Source organism: Populus euphratica, unplaced genomic scaffold (genome assembly GCF_000495115.2).
Source record: "Populus euphratica unplaced genomic scaffold, PopEup_1.0 scaffold732.1, whole genome shotgun sequence".
Taxonomy (NCBI): domain Eukaryota; kingdom Viridiplantae; phylum Streptophyta; class Magnoliopsida; order Malpighiales; family Salicaceae; genus Populus; species Populus euphratica.
In genome coordinates this window covers 1-18,565 of record NW_011500609.1, presented here as the reverse complement: position 1 = coordinate 18,565, position 18,565 = coordinate 1, and the positions used below count along the sequence as shown (strand labels likewise).

General features: G+C 33.2%; 3 protein-coding genes across 11 annotated transcripts; 2 read left to right on the top strand and 1 right to left on the bottom strand.

Annotated features, from left to right (window-relative positions):
* The first annotated feature begins 1,329 nt into the window (after positions 1-1,329).
* On the top strand, positions 1,330-4,406 carry PLDEPSILON (phospholipase D alpha 4). Its single transcript, XM_011012600.1, has 4 exons — positions 1,330-1,534; positions 1,757-2,317; positions 2,428-3,625; positions 3,766-4,406. The coding sequence occupies exons 1-4, from the start codon at positions 1,448-1,450 to the stop codon at positions 4,197-4,199; spliced, it is 2,280 nt and encodes a 759-aa protein (XP_011010902.1). The 5' UTR covers positions 1,330-1,447; the 3' UTR covers positions 4,200-4,406.
* Positions 4,407-4,794: 388 nt separating this feature from the next.
* LOC105115647 (calcineurin B-like protein 10) lies at positions 4,795-7,741 on the top strand. Of its 5 annotated transcripts, XM_011012596.1 has the most exons (9): positions 4,798-4,993; positions 5,072-5,434; positions 5,528-5,610; positions 5,909-5,968; positions 6,374-6,482; positions 6,596-6,648; positions 6,765-6,845; positions 6,968-7,080; positions 7,448-7,741. In XM_011012596.1, the coding sequence occupies exons 2-9, from the start codon at positions 5,254-5,256 to the stop codon at positions 7,500-7,502; spliced, it is 735 nt and encodes a 244-aa protein (XP_011010898.1). In that variant the 5' UTR covers positions 4,798-4,993; positions 5,072-5,253; the 3' UTR covers positions 7,503-7,741. The 5 variants fall into 5 exon arrangements, with proteins under 5 accessions (XP_011010900.1, XP_011010899.1, XP_011010901.1 ...); XM_011012598.1 differs by having other exon boundaries at positions 4,795-5,410; XM_011012597.1 differs by having other exon boundaries at positions 4,796-5,434; positions 6,774-6,845.
* A 1,708-nt stretch (positions 7,742-9,449) lies between these two features.
* Positions 9,450-16,012, bottom strand: LOC105115646 (DNA double-strand break repair protein). Of its 5 annotated transcripts, XR_840371.1 has the most exons (6): positions 15,358-16,011; positions 15,117-15,283; positions 14,631-14,710; positions 14,351-14,523; positions 10,643-10,799; positions 9,640-9,673 (listed from the first exon to the last, which is right to left on the bottom strand). XR_840371.1 is itself a non-coding variant. In XM_011012594.1 (4 exons), the coding sequence occupies exons 1-4, from the start codon at positions 15,861-15,863 to the stop codon at positions 14,513-14,515; spliced, it is 768 nt and encodes a 255-aa protein (XP_011010896.1). In that variant the 5' UTR covers positions 15,864-16,012; the 3' UTR covers positions 14,210-14,512. The 5 variants fall into 5 exon arrangements, 3 of the variants coding, with proteins under 3 accessions (XP_011010896.1, XP_011010894.1, XP_011010895.1); XR_840372.1 differs by lacking the exons at positions 14,351-14,523; positions 14,631-14,710 and having other exon boundaries at positions 9,450-9,673; positions 15,358-16,010; XM_011012594.1 differs by lacking the exons at positions 9,640-9,673; positions 10,643-10,799 and having other exon boundaries at positions 14,210-14,523; positions 14,627-14,710; positions 15,358-16,012.
* Positions 16,013-18,565: the final 2,553 nt, after the last annotated feature.

Sequence of the window (18,565 nt, the reverse complement as noted above, 5' to 3'; positions counted from 1 at the left end):
ACACATATTTTTGGACTCTTTTTCACCCCAACTTTTACATAATAACTTCTTTTTTTCTTTTTCATTTTTGTATACTGAGCTTAGTTTATTATATTATAAAGAGATATTAAGTTATATTTTTTATAATTCATAAGTCTTGTTTAGTAGTGTAGCTATTTGAAGTGGTGTTGTTGAAATATTAGAAGTTTGATTATAATAATTTTGTTTGCACTAAAAAACAACTAATAAAATCTTAAAAATAAATAATTGATCATTAATAATAACATATTTTATTTTAAATTAACTTTTAAGTGCTTCAATAAATAAGTGTTTTTCATAATCTAGTTTTTTAAATTTTCTTTATGCAATTATATTCAAGAATGCTTAATTGTTTATAAGATTTTAGTTTGATCTTGTGATTTTAATATTTACATGCACTATTCTTATAGTCAAGCTAAAAAAAAACTAATTTGAATTGACTAGTTTTTCCATAATAATTAAGCTTGCATATTCTTCAATTTCTTGCACAATCGTTAATTGCTTTTTATTTTTATTTTTTTTCTTAATATTGAATGATATGTTATAAAAGAGATTATGATACCAACAATTTTTCTAAGAAGAATATCATGAAAACTTTATAATATCATCATATCATATCATATCATATACACTCAATGATAAAAAAAAAAAAAAGAAGCTATTTTATATACATATCTACAACAAATTTGTTATACTATTGAAGAACAATCTTTATTTTTCATGGATATTTATGAATGTAAATAATGTTACAGTACTATAAATACAGTTGGAAGGGCTAATGTTCTTGAAAACCTTCTTATATTTTCACTATAGCAATAAATATCATGGTTACAAGCATGATGTTGAAAGTTAGAAAGCTATGATAAATCGATAATCTCATTAGTTAGCATAAAGGAAATAAAAGAGACTTGCAATAAAGAAATTATTAATTTTTAAGAGTCCCGTTTTATTTCTGTAATAACAAAATAAAAAATATATATAAAATTTTTTGTGAGTTATTTTTAACACAAGGACCAATCAAAACAATTTTAATGATGGATGTGCATGCATGCATGTATGATATGATATTGTTCTTAGACGAAAAGTATGATTTGAGGTTAAGAGACTTAAACGTGAAGTAAAATCTCTTGTCTATAGAGTTGAGGGTTAATTTGACTTTACGACTAGCAAAATGCACGGAAAATCTTACAAGTTTTACCAATCTATTAAATATATTCAATTCATTGCATTCCAAGTTTTCATTTGCTTCTTGAATTGTCCGAATTCACTCATCTAAGTTACATATATATATATATATATATATATATATATATCATGGTACGACTTAGAACTCTCACATATGCCAAAGCAGGACTGAATTTACATTTTTATTCCTAGTTCTCCTTTTGTTTCTCGAGAGATTATTGTTTGAAGGCAAAACTAGTTAGCAATGGAAGGAAAACAAAAATTCCTCCATGGAACACTAGAAGCTACCATCTTTGATGCAACACCTTATACACCACCATTTCCCTTCAATGTAAGTAGTCCGCCATTCGAGTAGCTACATGTAATATTATTCTTTATGGCGAGTAAGATTGACCCAAATATGCAATGGGATAAACCCTTCTTTAATTCTTTCATGTCTCAAGATTTTTGAACTCATCGAGTCTTCGATATGTATGTCTATATATATAGTGTGCGTGTGGTCTTAACAGCATGCTGGAGATCTCACTTATTGTCCAAAAATTCTGTTCTGTAGTGTATATTTATGAATGGAAGCCCCACTTACGTGACTATCAAGATAGGCAACAAGAAGGTAGCAAAGACAAGCCATGAATGTGATCGAGTTTGGAATCAAACTTTTCATATTCTCTGTGCTCACCCTCTGGATTCAACCATCACCATCACCATGAAAACAAAATGCTCCATCTTGGGAAAATTCCACATCCAAGCGCATAAGATAGCCACCGAGGCAAGCCTAATTAATGGATTCTTTTCACTGGTCATGGAAAACGGAAAGCCGAATCCTCAGCTCAAACTCAGGTTCATGTTGTGGTTTAAACCAGCAGAACTTGAGACAACTTGGGCAAAAATACTCAACAATGGTGAATTCCAGGGACTAAGAAACGCTACATTTCCTCAAAGATCCAACTGTCATGTTACGCTCTATCAAGATGCTCACCATTGCTCGAGTTTTAAGCCTCCATTTGATCTTTGTGAATCTCCTAGAAAATTATGGGAGGATGTTTACAAAGCCATTGAAGGAGCAAAGCATTTGATATATATTGCAGGCTGGTCTTTCAATCCTAAGATGGTGTTAGTAAGTGAAGCTCTATCACAATGTATACCCCCATTAGTTTGCATAGTCTTACCTTTATTTTTCTTCTTGTCTTGAGAAACTAACTGATCAATATACTGCAACTCGGACAGGTTAGGGATCCTGAAACTGACATGCCTCATGCTAGAGGAGTAATGCTTGGTGAGTTGTTGAAGAGAAAAGGAGAGGAAGGTGTGGCAGTGAGAGTTATGCTTTGGGATGATGAAACATCCCTGCCATTCATTAAGAACAAAGGTGTAATGGGAGTTCATGATGAGGATGCCTTTGCTTACTTCAAACATACCAAAGTAATATGCAAATTATGCCCAAGATTGCACCATAAGTTCCCTACTCTCTTTGCTCACCATCAGAAGACTATAACTGTGGATGCCAGAGCACGTGATTCGATAAGTGAGAGAGAAATAATGAGTTTTGTAGGTGGGTTAGACCTTTGTGATGGCCGCTATGACACAGAGAGACATTCCTTGTTTCACACACTCAACAAAGAATCACATTGTTTTGATTTCTACCAGACAAATATTGCTGGGGCTAGTCTTCACAAAGGAGGGCCTAGAGAGCCATGGCATGATGCTCATGCTTGTATTGTAGGTCAGGCTGCTTTGGATGTACTAACCAACTTTGAGCAGAGGTGGACTAAGCAATGTGACGGTTCTGTATTAGTCCCTATCAGCTCCATACCAAATCTTATACACCAGCCTTTTCCTTCAAGCGTTCCCAATGACAGAAATTGGAAAGTGCAAGTTTTTCGGTCAATCGACCATGTTTCAGCAATCCATTTGGCTAGAAACTTGAGGGTGGAGCGAAGTATACATGAAGCTTATGTAGAGGCGATTAGGCGTGCAGAGAGGTTTATATACATTGAAAACCAATATTTCATAGGAGGGTGTCAATTGTGGGATGAGGATAGGCACTGTGGATGCACAAATCTAATACCTATTGAGATTGCACTCAAGGTGGTGAATAAGATCAAAGCAAAAGAGAGATTTGCAGTGTATATATTGATACCAATGTGGCCTGAAGGGGTGCCTGACAGTGAACCAGTTCAGGACATATTGCATTGGACTAGACAAACAATGGCAATGATGTACAAGCTAGTAGGAGAAGCATTACAAGAAAGTGGTGAGCCAGGACACCCAAGAGATTACCTGAATTTCTTTTGCCTTGCAAATAGGGAAGAGGAGAACAAGGGAGAGCTTATTCCTCCATATTCACCCCATCCCTCAACACAATATTGGAATGCACAAAAGCATAGGAGGTTCATGGTATATGTCCATTCCAAGCTAATGATAGGTATAAGTAGAGCTACTAGCTATACATCTTGACTCTCTTTATACATAAAATTAGTGAATTTAACTACTTAAGGGGGGACACTTTGTGATCATGCACTAATCAATTATGTTTTGTTTCTTTGTTGGTGTTTGATTTTTCAGTGGACGACGCTTACATGTTAATAGGATCTGCAAATGTGAATCAAAGATCAATGGACGGCAGACGTGACACTGAAATTGCAATAGGATGCTACCAACCCAAAAACGGTGAAAACACGAGTAATCCTCGTGACATCCTAGCATACCGCATGTCGCTGTGGTATGAACACACAGGACTCGAAGAAGAAATTTTCCTACAGCCTGAAAGCTTGGCATGTGCACAAAGGATGCGTCTAATAGGGGAGCAAATGTGGAACGTTTACGCTGGTGAAGAAGTTGTGGACATGGAAGGTGTGCACCTTGTAAACTATCCTTTGATAGTAACTAAGGATGGTGCTGTTGAAGATCTTGCTGATGGAGGTGGTAACTTTCCTGATACTAAGAGTCCTGTCAAGGGGAGAAGATCAAACATGCTACCTCCTATTTTCACTACTTGACGAGTCCTGGAGAGATCATAGTTTGGAAAACATATATACTATTGTGCAAGAAATATTTCATGTAAATATATGTTGAATAATTTTTAGCTTTTACATTCAATAATTAGAAATGAAAAAAAAAAAAAGAAGAAGAAGGAAATTTGAATACAACTAGCTCATCATCATCTATTGGATGAGTGGCTATCGGTGGCTATGAGCCGGTGTCAATAATTGAGTTGCAGCAATGCCTTGTCATCTTTTCAATAATTCACTTCGCTGGCAACTGCCCACAGACAGTGACAAGGGATGTCCTTTGCTTTGCCCAGGTCATCCTCTTTAATCTTTTCCACACATGTCTCGATCACCAGGTAATAATAATAATAAAAAAAAAAACTTACATTTGTAAACATGTAACATTTGAAGTTATGATATAAACTGATTTTATATTATTTTCTAATATATAATGTATTGGAATATCAAATTATCAATAAACCATTAACATTAATTTATGTGTTGTTGATTTGCTCTGATTAAATGTAACAACAATATATACATACACACACACACACACACACATATATATATATATATATATTTGTTGGACTTAAAAAAGGTAAAAATCACTAAGACAGCATTGATGTCATCGTTCTGACATTGTCACGATACAATTAGCTATTACATAATCTTAATTACGTGGTTCATAGTTGGAGAACACTGTTGGAGTTTATGATTGCCAAATAATCAGCATCTGTGCCTGTGTCCCATTATCTATTGCACTGTTTTCTTTCCCAGGAAAAAAAAAAAAAAAAGAAGAAGAAGAAGAAGAAGAATTCTACACTCCCTTTCACTCTATTTGGTGACTCTTGATACCAAAGGAAGAAAAGAAAAGACAGGAAGAATTCTACACTCCCTTTCACTCTGTTTGGTGACTCTGATACCAAAGGAAGAAAAGAAAAGACAAGGAAGCCAGGAGATAAACGTTCATATAATCACATTAATGATATAGACTTATCCAATTTCTTATCAAGTGGAGTGCTCTTTGTGTGTGTGTGTGTGTGTGTCTGTGTGTCTGTGAATGGACAGGAGCTCAAGCTCTTTGGAAATAAGTGAAAGAATCTGTGCTGTGTTTATACCTTTAATCGGTATTATACAGGCTGTGGTATTGAGTTTTACTGCTTGCTTTGACCACCACCTTCCTCCCAAGAAGCTCCAATACACCATTGATGACCTCCGTAGGATAGCTAGCAACTCTCTCTGTATGTTTTTCTCTTTTCCAATTTGTCAAGAACTTATGGTTATGGTTTTTAGTTTTTGACGTTGTGTGTTTGTTGGTGCTGGTGATATTGCAGTTACAGTCAATGAAGTTGAGGCATTGCTTGAGTTGTTCAAGAAGTTGAGCAATTCTATTATTGATGATGGCCTTATACACAAAGTAAATGAAATCTCTTCCTCTTTTCTTTCCTGTATATGCAGGCGTTTTTGTTCTGATTTTTCTTAATTCCTATGGGATTTCTTTGTTGAATTTAATGTCTTAGTACTGTGCTTAATTGAGATAGATTTGAAGAGGTTTGAGCTAATTTGAAATGCTAGTTTAGAGAAGTACAATTTCCTTCGCAAATAATAATAGAGATAGGATGAAAAAAAAAAAAGAACAGGTTTTGGGCAATTATAATCACTGTAGAAGTCAATTAATATACTGAACTTATCCTTGTTTCCTTTGTGATTTGAAGGACGACCTCAAATTGGCCCTGCTGAAAACTCCAGCTAGTGACAACCTCATCTTGGACAGGGTAGATTCAGTGTGCCAGCCTATAACTCTTTTTTCAAATTTTATGCAATGTTCGTCCATTTCATATGATTGTTGGGAAATAAGATCACCAATCTAATCATGTTGCTAGCCACAAGAATGCATTTCAGTAACTTATGTGGCATTTTGGATCATGGGGTTGATATATATGTGCATCAAAGAACTCATTGATAGAGCTCTATTCCCATATGATACTGAACATGGTATCAAGCATCGTCAGTTTTTTTCTTTTACAATCTTAAACTAGTTTGCATCAGGAATACCCTAGCTCTTAGGCTGCAGATATTGCTTCTTCTTTCTTTCTTTTTTATCCACCCAGCGCATGACTTTCGATCATCTTTCCTTTGGATTTATAACTCATGAGCTCATACCTCACCATTTCTTCTAGTTATTTGCTCTTTTCGATGAGAAGAAAAATGGGGCAATTGAATTTGAAGAATTTGCCCGTGCACTCAGTGTTTTTCATCCTCGCGCTCCCATGGAGGCTAAAATTGATTGTGAGTGTTTTTGCGAATAATGCAGCCTTCTTTAGCTGTTTACTTTATGTGATTAGAGGTTAGATTTTCTTGTTAAAAACCATTGGTTTCTTTCTTCCTATGGTTTCATGCAGTCGCATTTAGGTTGTATGATTTGAGACAGACTGGTTTTATCGAGCGGGAAGAAGTGAGTATCCCTATGTTTCTATTATGACTAGCCAAATTGCTACATCAAAATCACAAACATGTGCATATAATACTTTTCTTTCATGTGTTGATCAGCCACTAAAAGGTAGTTTTCAGGTCCGGCAGATGTTAAATGCTATTTTGTTGGAGTCTGGGTTGCAGATCTCAGAGGAAAGTCTTGAAGTTATCATTGACAACGTAAAGAATGCTGGTTTCTAAGCTAAAATTTGTTCCTTCTGTGCTTCTTTCAGTTCCACTCCTTTCCTCTTTCCTTTCAAAGCTTTTGACATTCACAGTGTTGGCTTCCATACATATCCCAGACATTTGCAGATGCTGATGCTGACAAGGATGGTAAAATTAACAAAGTAGAATGGAAGGCATTTGCTACTCAGCACCCAAACCTCTTGAAAAATATGACACTACCTTATTTAAGGTAACCTGCCTCCTCATCCCCTTCTCATTTTTGCTAAGACAATGATTTCTCTCTGCTACCGAGTTCAGTTTTAGCTAGATAACTGTTTTGCTTAGCATCCGTCGGCATTGATTTTCATCTGTTTGGTAATGATTGTTGTGCTTAAACCCCAACATTGATTCTAGTCAGGAAAGAGCACCTGTGGAATGAAGTAAAATTTCCATGTTTGAAAGGATCTTTCCTGATTTCTCTTTTCAAATTGACGTCCTTGATTGTGCAAAGGGATCTCACATATGGAACATATGGGTCTGAATGAGCTTCTGCACTTCTTAATCTGTACTTTGAAAGGCCATCACTCATACGGTGTTTGTGTGAACTCACTTTGCAGGGACATCACCACAATGTTTCCCAGTTTTATTTTCAAAACAGAAGTTGAGGACTGAGTGTCGTTGCTGCCAATTTTTGACGAGGTCAGAAGCTGAAACACGTCTGGCAAGGCTTTAAATGCAAGATCACTATTCAAGAACGCTTTCAGCTGGCAACAGAATTTGGATTTTGCTTGGAACCTGTTTATTGTAATGTTGCCTTAACAAGAGTGACTTGAGTTTTAATTGGATGGTAATGGCATGACTGGAATCGCAAGAAGGTCAAACCCATGGCATGCCTTCCTGTAACTCATTGTCAATTTGTCCCATGTTGCTTTTTTGGAATACATGCAAATATTATAAATAGTTTCAAGAATTTTATGAACAAATCTAGTATTATTTAAAATTTATATGAAGATTATCTGAAAATTAAATATATTATTTTGATTAACCTATATATTTTATAAAAACATTTACTTTTTTAGTTTATAAAAAAATATAATATATATCAATATCAACAGCTGTAATTAATATTAAATTTTAAAAGAGAATTAATTAGAAGTAATGTTTTAATACATTAAAAATTCTATAATTATAATAATTTTTATAATTTTTTATTTAAAACATTATTATTCCACAAACTTTATATTTATTTTTGATACACTAATAAAATATAATTTGAATATTAAAATTAAAAAAATTATTAATAATAAATATATTTTACATGAATAAAATTAATACTACATGTTGTATTCAGTAATAATTATTGAGGTCATTGATCTTAAGTGTTATAGTTGTTATTTATCCAGATGTTTTGGTAGTGGTGCTCGTATTCCTGAATTTCAGCATAACAATAACCCAAATGTTGCAGGTGAAAAGGGAAAAGAAAAATTAGCCACATGCAGAAGTTATTAACCAATAGAAACCTAATTTGGCACTATTAGTCCCCCAAGCGGTAGCAATGCAAATATAAATGGTAGAGTTTGATTAGTATCTTAGGGTGAAAAAGACAAGCAATTGAAATATGAGACAAAACAGAAGAAGAAAGTGTTTGACAATAACATATAATTATCTTAATATTTTATTTAAAGAATAATTGATAAGATAAAATAAAATCTTTAAAAAATTATCTTACACTTGCCTTTAACATGTATTATTGTCAAATTTTATGAACTTGAAAGAATAATTGGACATTATTTTATATTTACTTTGATACGTAAAAAACATTTGCAAAACTGACAAACGCTATTTTCTGTTACTCCACCACAGTGATGATTATTTTTTGTTCCATTTGATTTTTGTCAATAATAATAATAACAATTAAAATTGATTTTACTAAAAAAATATCAAAATTTTGATTATAATAATAATAATAATAATAATAACAATTAAAATTGATTTTACTAAAAAAAAATCAAAATTAAATCAAAATCAATTCAAAGCAATCATTTTCAATTTGATTATTTAAAACAATTAAAATTGATTTTACTAAAAAAATTCAAAATTAAATCAAAATCAATTTTCAATTTGATTATTTTTTAAAAAAAAACAATTCAAACTAGTTTAGCTTAATTTTTATGTAATTTCAGTCAAAAAAAAATTATTTAACTCAGTTTTTTTTTATTTATTTAGCTCAATAATTTTTATGTAATTTCAGTCAAAAAAAATTTATTTAACTCAGTTTTTTATTTAGCTCAGTTTTTTTCAGTTTAGATTTGATTAATTTTAGCTTTTTAATTTCAAGCTTATAAAATCAAAATCAAATCAAACCAATTAATTTTTTTAAAATTATAATCTATTTAATCAATTTTTTCCCAATTTAGTTTTTTAAGTTTTTTTTTTTTAATTTTCTCAGTTTAATTAATTTTTCAATTTTTTTGCTAACCTCTACTACTCCACCATGACTTCAAACTTTGCTTTTCAAAATAATTTTCATTTAATAATACATTAAAATATTTTTTTTAGTTTTATTTTTTTATTTGTAACATCAATGCATTAAAATCATAAAAAAAATACATTAAAAGTTAATTTTTAGCATCAATAATTATTCTCGACCAAATTATGTGCCAGGTTCTGGAGAGGTTGCTTTTGATTCCTGCTGGCTGCCTCTGTCCAACCTGGAGCTGTTAAAGAGCTAATTTCTTGAAGAAGAACGAAATGAAGTATTTGACTAGATTCAATGATAGTATAACTTGTTAGAGCAGGACACTCCCCACGAGGATTCCCTTCTCCCTTCTCCTCTCCTTCACCTGAGAATGAATACGAGGCAACAAGAGATTCACTTCATGTATCGGATAACAAGACAACATAATGTAGAAAAGGAGGAAAAGGATTATATTTCAAAGAAGGCCTGGCCATGTATTTCCTGTGATGATCTCACCATTCCACTAGAGTTACTGCCCACCAGTTCCTCATCGGTTAAAATAAACGAAATTCTCATTGCAATACATAAATAAGTTGAACGTTGAAAAAGCTATAATGCCAGAGCCTAACTGATCACAATTAGGTGCAAGATGAAGCACGCCAAAATCCATTAAAACAAAAATATGAGAATGTATCTGCGAATGCCATAACTTCAAACCAGCCCCATGCTCGTGAGTAGTTACTGCTACGATGTATAAAACAATGGGAAGCAAAGCTATAACTAAATTGATCTAAAGTTGAGCACAAACTAGAAACTGTAATTTAGATCATTCTAATTTCTAAATGTCAATGAGCAAGTTACATCATTCCAATGCTCAAAAATTGTCTGCACAAATCATATTGGGAGGGATTAGTGCATGCTTTAGCAGATTGTAGCTTAAACCTTCCTTCTCTTTTCATGCAGGTTTTTTTAGATGAAATTAACAGTTGATGGTTTCAAAAACCATTAAACATCTACAAGACTGGGAACCCCTGCCCATTCAAAAACAAAATAAATCCTGTAAGTCACCATTTTTGGCTCATTGAATATAAAACTGCATGGAAGGGCATCTGTTTTGAGTAGCATGCTTGTTTTACATTAAAGTTATTTGTTGGTTTCATCTACAATATAGGTGACTTAGAAAATATTATTGGAATAAACACATTAAAATACAACATTATTTTGATTTTACCCATCCGTTTTGTTGCATAAAAAAACAGATGACTGCTCTTTCTATTTTTAAATCATTCTAGAAGCATGGCATTATTTTAGCCCGTTTAAAACTCAAAAGAGAACAACCACAGAAGACATATACCTGACTTCTTCTCCACCATGATGCTTTAGTCTCCATGGTACCTCCCTGATTGGCATTGCATTTTCAAACTTCCTGACGGGCTGGGAGGGAAGTGACTAGTACCAAAGATATTCAAAAACATTCTTAACCTTTGTCACACTAAGAATCAGTCTTTCATCTGCAGAACATTAAGATAGTATAAATTAAAAGTTATCCCAAATTTGTTAATGTCAAGTGATACAAGAGCAACATACAAAAAAATTGTGCGCAAGAAAATTAATCTTAGAAAAGCTTCAATGATAAATTATCAACTAGAAAACAGATGAAAAGATACATTGTGCAGCCTAGGAACTACATTTCACACCCATCTCTGAGTCCACAATCATACTAGCCAGTTTTAATTTATGTCAAAGGCTGTTTCACTGAACCTACTCTCATTTAGTTGACTCCTTTGGTGCTTTCACCAGACAAAGAAAAACGTGAGGTATCCTTTGAATCAACAACTCTTCGCCTTCGCCCACCATGCCTCATAATGTTCAATAGTTACATTTACCTAAAATGACCGTAGATACAGGGAAAAAAGAAACTAGCAACTGTCATAGCTATGAATCTGATTTTTCTTTGAATTGTTGACATAATTCTCAACAACTAGGTGCAGAAATGCCTATCCTGACAAAAATGCAATCACCATTTCACAAGACTGATAAATTTCATGTTATGCCAGAACCCTACTTCAGGTAAACTTCTCACAGAACCTATATCACATAACAAGCTCTAAGATAACAAAAGGCTAATAATAGTCCAATTTCTACAAGAAGCTGACTATGCTTAGCATCTTCTTTGAACAGAAAAGCTAATTCCCTGAACCTACTCTCGTTCAGATGACTCCTTTGGAGCTTACACCTGACAGAAAAACCTGAGATGTCCTTTGAACCAAAGACATCTTTGCCTTAACTCACCGTTCCGGACATAAAAAGCCCTAAAGTAAGACCACCAAGATAGTTAAGAGGCTAATAAACTAACATTGCAGGTGCTAACAGTCCAATTTATACAAGAAGCTGACTATGATTAGCATCTTCTTTGAATCAAAAAGCAAAAACTGTAACAAGGTAATAGGTTATAAGTTAAGAAGATATTCATCTAAGTTGATAGGAGTCAGCATGGGTTATAAAACACGCAGTTTGTTACACTCATATTAAAGTAAGGCCACCAAAATATGCCATGCCATACCAAAAGAATGGTTGTGATTATTATCTATACAGCCATTTCATCTACACAAACCAACAGAAGCTGGTTCCTATATACTTGTTCAATTACTAGAATTATCTCATGGCTCTATACAAATAGACATGATTTGAAGGACATCAACATCAACCCAAGATCTCTTTAGCCCACCTCTACTACCTTCAGCATACTACCTAGTATAGTCCAAAAACCTATCCTGATATTACAAACACATCTACTCATACCCAGTCCTCATTAATGTCTCAATAAGTAACATCAAGAGGCAACAATCACAACCTCCAATATATTCAGCAATACAATAATTTAGCCAGCCAAATATCATCTCATGCCATCCTCAGGTAAAATTTTAGAGGCTATCTTGCTCTTCTGCAATTTCTCTGACATAAGTGGGACAGTCACTTCTGCAATTTCTCTGACATGAGTGGGACAGTCATCCACCTTGTAGCATTTTGAACACCAACTTAACATATCTATACTGGTTCAACTGCAAAATTCATATCTATGCGCCAAAAAATTACTTGGCAAGGATGTAACTGAGGAGAAAAGGGTTCAACTTGTACAGATGAACTGCAACAAGATGAGAACTTGGACACCTACAGCCCATTTGAACGACACACTCTTACATAGATCTAAACTAATCATTACGTATTAACAAATAAATAATGACAGCAAGTAGGAAGAATAGAAGTCACCAAAATTAGCTTTAAAGAAAGACTTTAGAATTTAGATCCATGAAACTCATAACAGAAGCAGAATACCTGCCTAGGACGCGTATAGCTGCCAGCCCCTTGTAAGTTGTAACACTACATGCCCATTTCCTTCAGGAATTCCATGCTTTATCTTGATGCATGAAGAAGTGACTTGGTATCCATGGAGGCAACCATATTATATTTGACTAAATGGTGTTGCAGAACAAATTCGCATGTGCTGAAATAAGGGTTGTAACAATGTCGCATGGCCATGGATAGGATGAAAGCTAGGAAAATTTTGATCAGGGAGGAAATTGGCAATCACTTCCATCCAAGATTCAAGTCATGGGATGTCACCATCCAATTTCCACACACATTTTTGAAGTGCTGAAAAATGTGATGCATAAATTCCAATAAGTCCATCCAAGAATCCAAAAAATATACTATACCTTTCTACAAGCTGCACCAATTCTATCTCCACACAGCCACCTCCAGTCACTAATCAAATCCAATCAAAATGGGAAGCATTAGAATGGCTAACCACATCATACCTGTCAAGTGTCAACTTGACAATCTAAACCCTCTAATATGAGATCAGAACTTTTCCTTTTTCCGAAATAGCTCCAATCATGAACCACCAAAATGAAAACCAAGACCCTATGGTGTATCCTCCACACCAAAAAATAAAAAATAAAAAATGACAGGGCCTAGTAAATAGAGTATAAAAACAGAACGAGCACATCAAAGAAAATCCCTACACACATGCTCTAAGCTACAACCCTACAACATTAGCAAAAGTCAATCTTCAAAAGCCACTCTATAGCAGTAATCCATACTGCTAAACACTTCATATGGAGTTGTGGGGGACCAAACAGTCAGCTTCAATTGTAAACTAAACATGAATAGAAGCATATAAAACCATGTAAGAGATAACTCGAGAAAATTTTCTATCAATCATGAGAACCTGAACAATTCCATCTCAAATTCATGAAATCCCAAGCTTCTTGCCTGAAGGAATGTCTAGAGCAGAACAACTCAGTTGTAACCATGGTGCTATTAAACAAGCATTCATTCTCAAATAGTATTGTATTCTGCAACTCCTATACCGCATGATTAAGCTCCGTATCTCATAAGAGAAACTACGACAATGGAATGATTGCACTATTGACGCAGATACATTACAAGGACTTTCTATCTCCTTATGTGCCAGAAAGGAACAGCATGATCTCCAATCATATACCAACAGAAAATTACTTAATTATGTGCAGAATATCCAATGATATACAAAATCTCTTGTCCTAGTCATACTGCACAGAATGACATGCATTCAGAACATATCCTTATACAGCAAACCACACCATAAATACCTTGGACCTAAGGAATAAATTGTCCTGTCATGTATAATAAACAGCAAACCCGCTAACCTATAGCACCTTGAACACATTGCAAATGCAAAACTCTAAGCTTCAAAATCTACATTTTGATCGACCAAAAGAATTGGCTGCACTTATGTAATCCCACTACTTATATGCCTCCAGGCATTACTTCATTGATTCCCTAGCAACTAATATCAAACAAAATTGTTTCTAGCCTTCACCCAGCTCAGTCAGAAGAGATGATTTACATCGATACTTAAAGCTAAAAAGGGCAGTCACAACATTGAAAATTAACATTATATTATGTAATGGAAACCAAGGTTTCTACTAATTAAATAAAGCAGTAACAAATTCCTATGAAAAAGCATTTTAGAATAGCTAGAAAAGTTGATCAATAAAAGACTACTGGTTCATCATACACATATAGATGAAAGACACTCCTCGACTATTGAGATATTGGCAGGAACAGGCAGCCAGAGCAACAACTTTGCACTTCTTGGATTTGAACAGAACCATCTCAACGACGAGGCATGCGGGGCTTCTCCCATGAAGCAGGACGAGGGCCATAGAAAGGACCCTTGTCAGCAGCACCCTGAGCAACAAAGTAAGTTTTTTTTTTTCAAAAAAAAAAAAAAGAGCATTCAACTTGGTAATCACTAAAAACACAAACCTAATTCCTAATTATACGAGCGCACCTACCAGATGAACTGCATACCCATCCCCATATGGAGGAGGAAAAGCCCCTTCTGGAATACCAAACTTCATCCCATATGATCCACCTTCCACCAAAACAGATCAAATTGAGGAGATTAGAAGCAAAGCTATAGTGCTGGCACCAACCAAACAAGGAAAATGTACTAAAGATTTCAGCTAAGTTGATGAAGAATGAGCAAAAATCTGTGAGAAAGACAGGATAAGGATGTGCAGAACAGCAAGAAGGCTTGACATAGTCAATCTCAACTCCCATGTGGACAGGAAGTCAATTATATGATAGATGCACTGGCAGGAGAGGGTAGATGACTCTCGCCATCACAATCAGAAATAGGAACTAATCTCGACTTTTGTTAAGCTGGCACATTAAGCTCCAATATTGACAAAATGAGGAGGAAAGTTGAAAGAAACACAGAACAAGTATAAGAATTCAACACATCAGTTAACAGCTAAACTAAACAATAACAAACATACAAGACAGTATACCAGCAGAAGCACTCCAGGGTGGTCGATTATCAGAACTAGAAAGCTCTACACGTAGCTTTTCAACTTCACGTGCCATGGAAACCAAATTCTTCTCCATTGATTGTCTCTGCTCCACCAACTCAATGTTGGCCTTCTTTTCATATTCAATTGCAGCTCTACAAAAAAAAAATCACAATTGAAGAAAGAAATAGGCAATCCAACCACAAACAACCAAGGCAATCCAACCAACCTAGTATGCATTAGCTCCTGGTGCAAGCCCTCAATCTCACCCCGTAAAAGAGGAATCTGGTGATTATCAGATTGCAGTCTCGCCACATCTTGTTTCAAGGTTTGGACTTGCCCAACCAGTTCCTGCTTCGAACTACTCAGCTTCTGAATCTCCGCACGGAGTTGAACAGTCTCATTCTTCAAAGGCTCAGTCACACGAAGATCAGCCTCAAGCTTCAATCCCTTCTTGATAAGCACATCTTGTTCTGCACGAATTTCAGCAATCACAATATTCATTCGATGAAGCTCTTCCTTTGCAGCGCCAAGCTCCTGCTGCAGACCCATACGATCTTCGATCAGCCTACGGTTATCACCCAAGAGGCGTCGGATTTCAGCATGTTGCATCTCCAGCTCCTCCTCCAAGAAAGCAGGCTGTGGCATCGGATGGCCACGAATGAATGGTCGTTCAACGATGAATCCCCGCCTGTCGTTATAAAGTTCACGAGGGATGCGATTTCTCCCTGCCATTTTAGGGTTTTCTGGAAAATTCCGGTTTCTTTCTTTTCTTCCCTGCAAGCCGAGAGAGAGAGAGCGCGAGCGATAATCAATCGACAATTTAATGTGATCCGTTATTAATTAATTGTCTTTCAGTTTGTGATCCTTTATCAATTAATTTTCTTAATGCATCCTTTCTGCTTACCTTCATTACTTCCGAATTTGTATACTAGTTATTTGATCTCGAATAATTTTATTTTTTAATAAAAAATATAAATGTATAAGTTTTTTTAACGTGTTTTTATCTATAAAAAATTCTTAATTAAAAAAATTTATGTATCTAATTAAATAATTTAAAAATTATTGATGCTAATAAAAATAAAAGTTAATAATAAAGACTAAACTACATTAAATAATTTAAAAATTATTGATGCTAACAAAAATAAAAGTTAATAATAAAAACTAAACTAAAAAAATTAAAAAATAAATATAAATTAAGATACTTAATCTCTCAACACAAGTTATATATAAAATTATATTTAATAATTGTTTTTTCTAGAATAAATTATTTATCCAATCACACAATGTAAAAAAAAAAAAACTAAACTGAAAAATAAAAAAATAAATATAGAATAAGAAAATTAATCCCGCAACATGGATAATATACACAATTGTTTTTAATAACTTTATTTCTTGAAATAATTTTTTATTTAATCAAATAATAATAAAAACAAACACACATATAAAAGCGATTAAATAAAATTAAAGAAAAAAATATTATGCAATGCTATATATATTAAGGAAAAAAAATATTATAATTTTATATGAAAACTAAGTAAAAAATAAATGATATATAATCAAAGATTAAATTAAAAAATTACGAGATAGATGTGGATATAGACATTTAATCTCAAAACACGAGCTATAGACTTGATTGTATGTAAAAACGTTGTTTCTTGAAAAGAGTGTTTTATTGAATAAAATAATAAAAAAAAATTATGGATAGGAAAGTGATTGAATAAAATTAAAGTGAAAAAAAATTAAGTATCGCTATAAAGAAAGAATGTTTTCTAACATTAAAAAAAATATTGAAGTCATACTTTTTAAAATTAAATCATATTATATAAAAAAAATCATAAAAATTTGTTAAAAATTTACTAAAATTCAAAAGAAAAGAAGAAAACAACTAATAAAAAGATGACATTGCAAGGAAAAAAAATGACAAAAAATCAAAGGAAAAATTATTATATAAATATAATTAAATATCACTTAGTCTTAGATTATAAGAAAGATACTATCAATTGATCCCCCTTATTATACCACATCAACATTTAGCATTTGAATTTAAATATAAGTTATTCTTTAAGAATAAAGAAATATGGCTAAGGAGGCAAGGAACATATTAAGATAAGGAAATGCAATTCATTCCTAACCACTTCTTAATTTGAAAGTATCATTTATAAAAAAAAAAATTTATATTGTTGATTACAGAAGAAAATAAAACTATTTTAAATAATTATAATTAGCTTATTTAACCATTGTTGAAAAAGTTTGAAAATGTTATTTCTTAAGAGATTTTTTTAAGTTTACTACCCATATAATAAATTCAACATTATATAAACTTTATACTTAGAGTTTTATTATGAACCCAACTCACCAAGCTAAATTACAAAAACAAGTGGAAAAGTTGATGGTTAGGGAACTAATTAGAAAGAACATGAGCCCTTATCTTATATTAGCCTTACTTGTGTCAAAAAAAGATAGAACATAGTGTAGGCGAATGGATAATAAAACAATCATCAAAATCACAATCAAATATTGATTCTTTATTTCAAGACTTTATTATCTATTTGATTAGTTGTATAAAGCCAAAGTCTTCACCAATATGGATCTAAAAAATGTGTATCCTCGTATATGAACGAGGATAGGAAATAAATAAAAAATTATTTTTAAAACCAATAAAAGTTTATATGAATGACTACTCATTCCATTTGGTTTATAAAATGATCCAAGTACATTTATGAAATTAATAATACATGTATTTTAGCTTTTTTAGGGAAGTTTATAGTGATTAATTTCAATGACATGTTTATGTATAATAGGTTTAATCAAAAGCATAGAGCATTTAAATAAGTTTTTTTGACACTTTAAGAAGCATCACTTCTTTATCAACTATAGAAAGTGTCATTTTCTTTTTTGATAATATTGTTTTTCTTTGCTATATTATTTTTAACACGTGAATCAAAATTGACTCATGCAAGGTGTATGTAATTTTGAGCGAGCCAACTTTAAAAACAATTTTTGATATCAGAAGCTTTCATGACTTGGTTTCATTCTTTAAATAGTTTATCAAAAACTTTAGCACATTAATTGCTCCTGTAATCAAGTGTTTAAAGGAAGAGTTTCAGGTGGAATAATGTTGCTCAAGCTAGTTTCGATCTTATTAAAACCATAGTTTTTAAACCTGAATCATAGTTTTAAAACTCGGGACCCGACTGCCCTAGAGTTGGAATTGAGTCGGGTATATAAAAAAATAGAAAAAGTCAAAACCTGATGTGGCCTGACTAACCCAATCAAAAACCTGATTGTAACCCGTTGACTTTTTTTTTTACTAAAATGACATCGTTTTAATTTTTTTTAAAAAAAATCAAAATTGACTTAGACGACCTAGTTAAAACTCAAAACCCGGGCCTTGGGTTGGGTCGATCACCAAGTCTGATTTAAAAACTCTGATC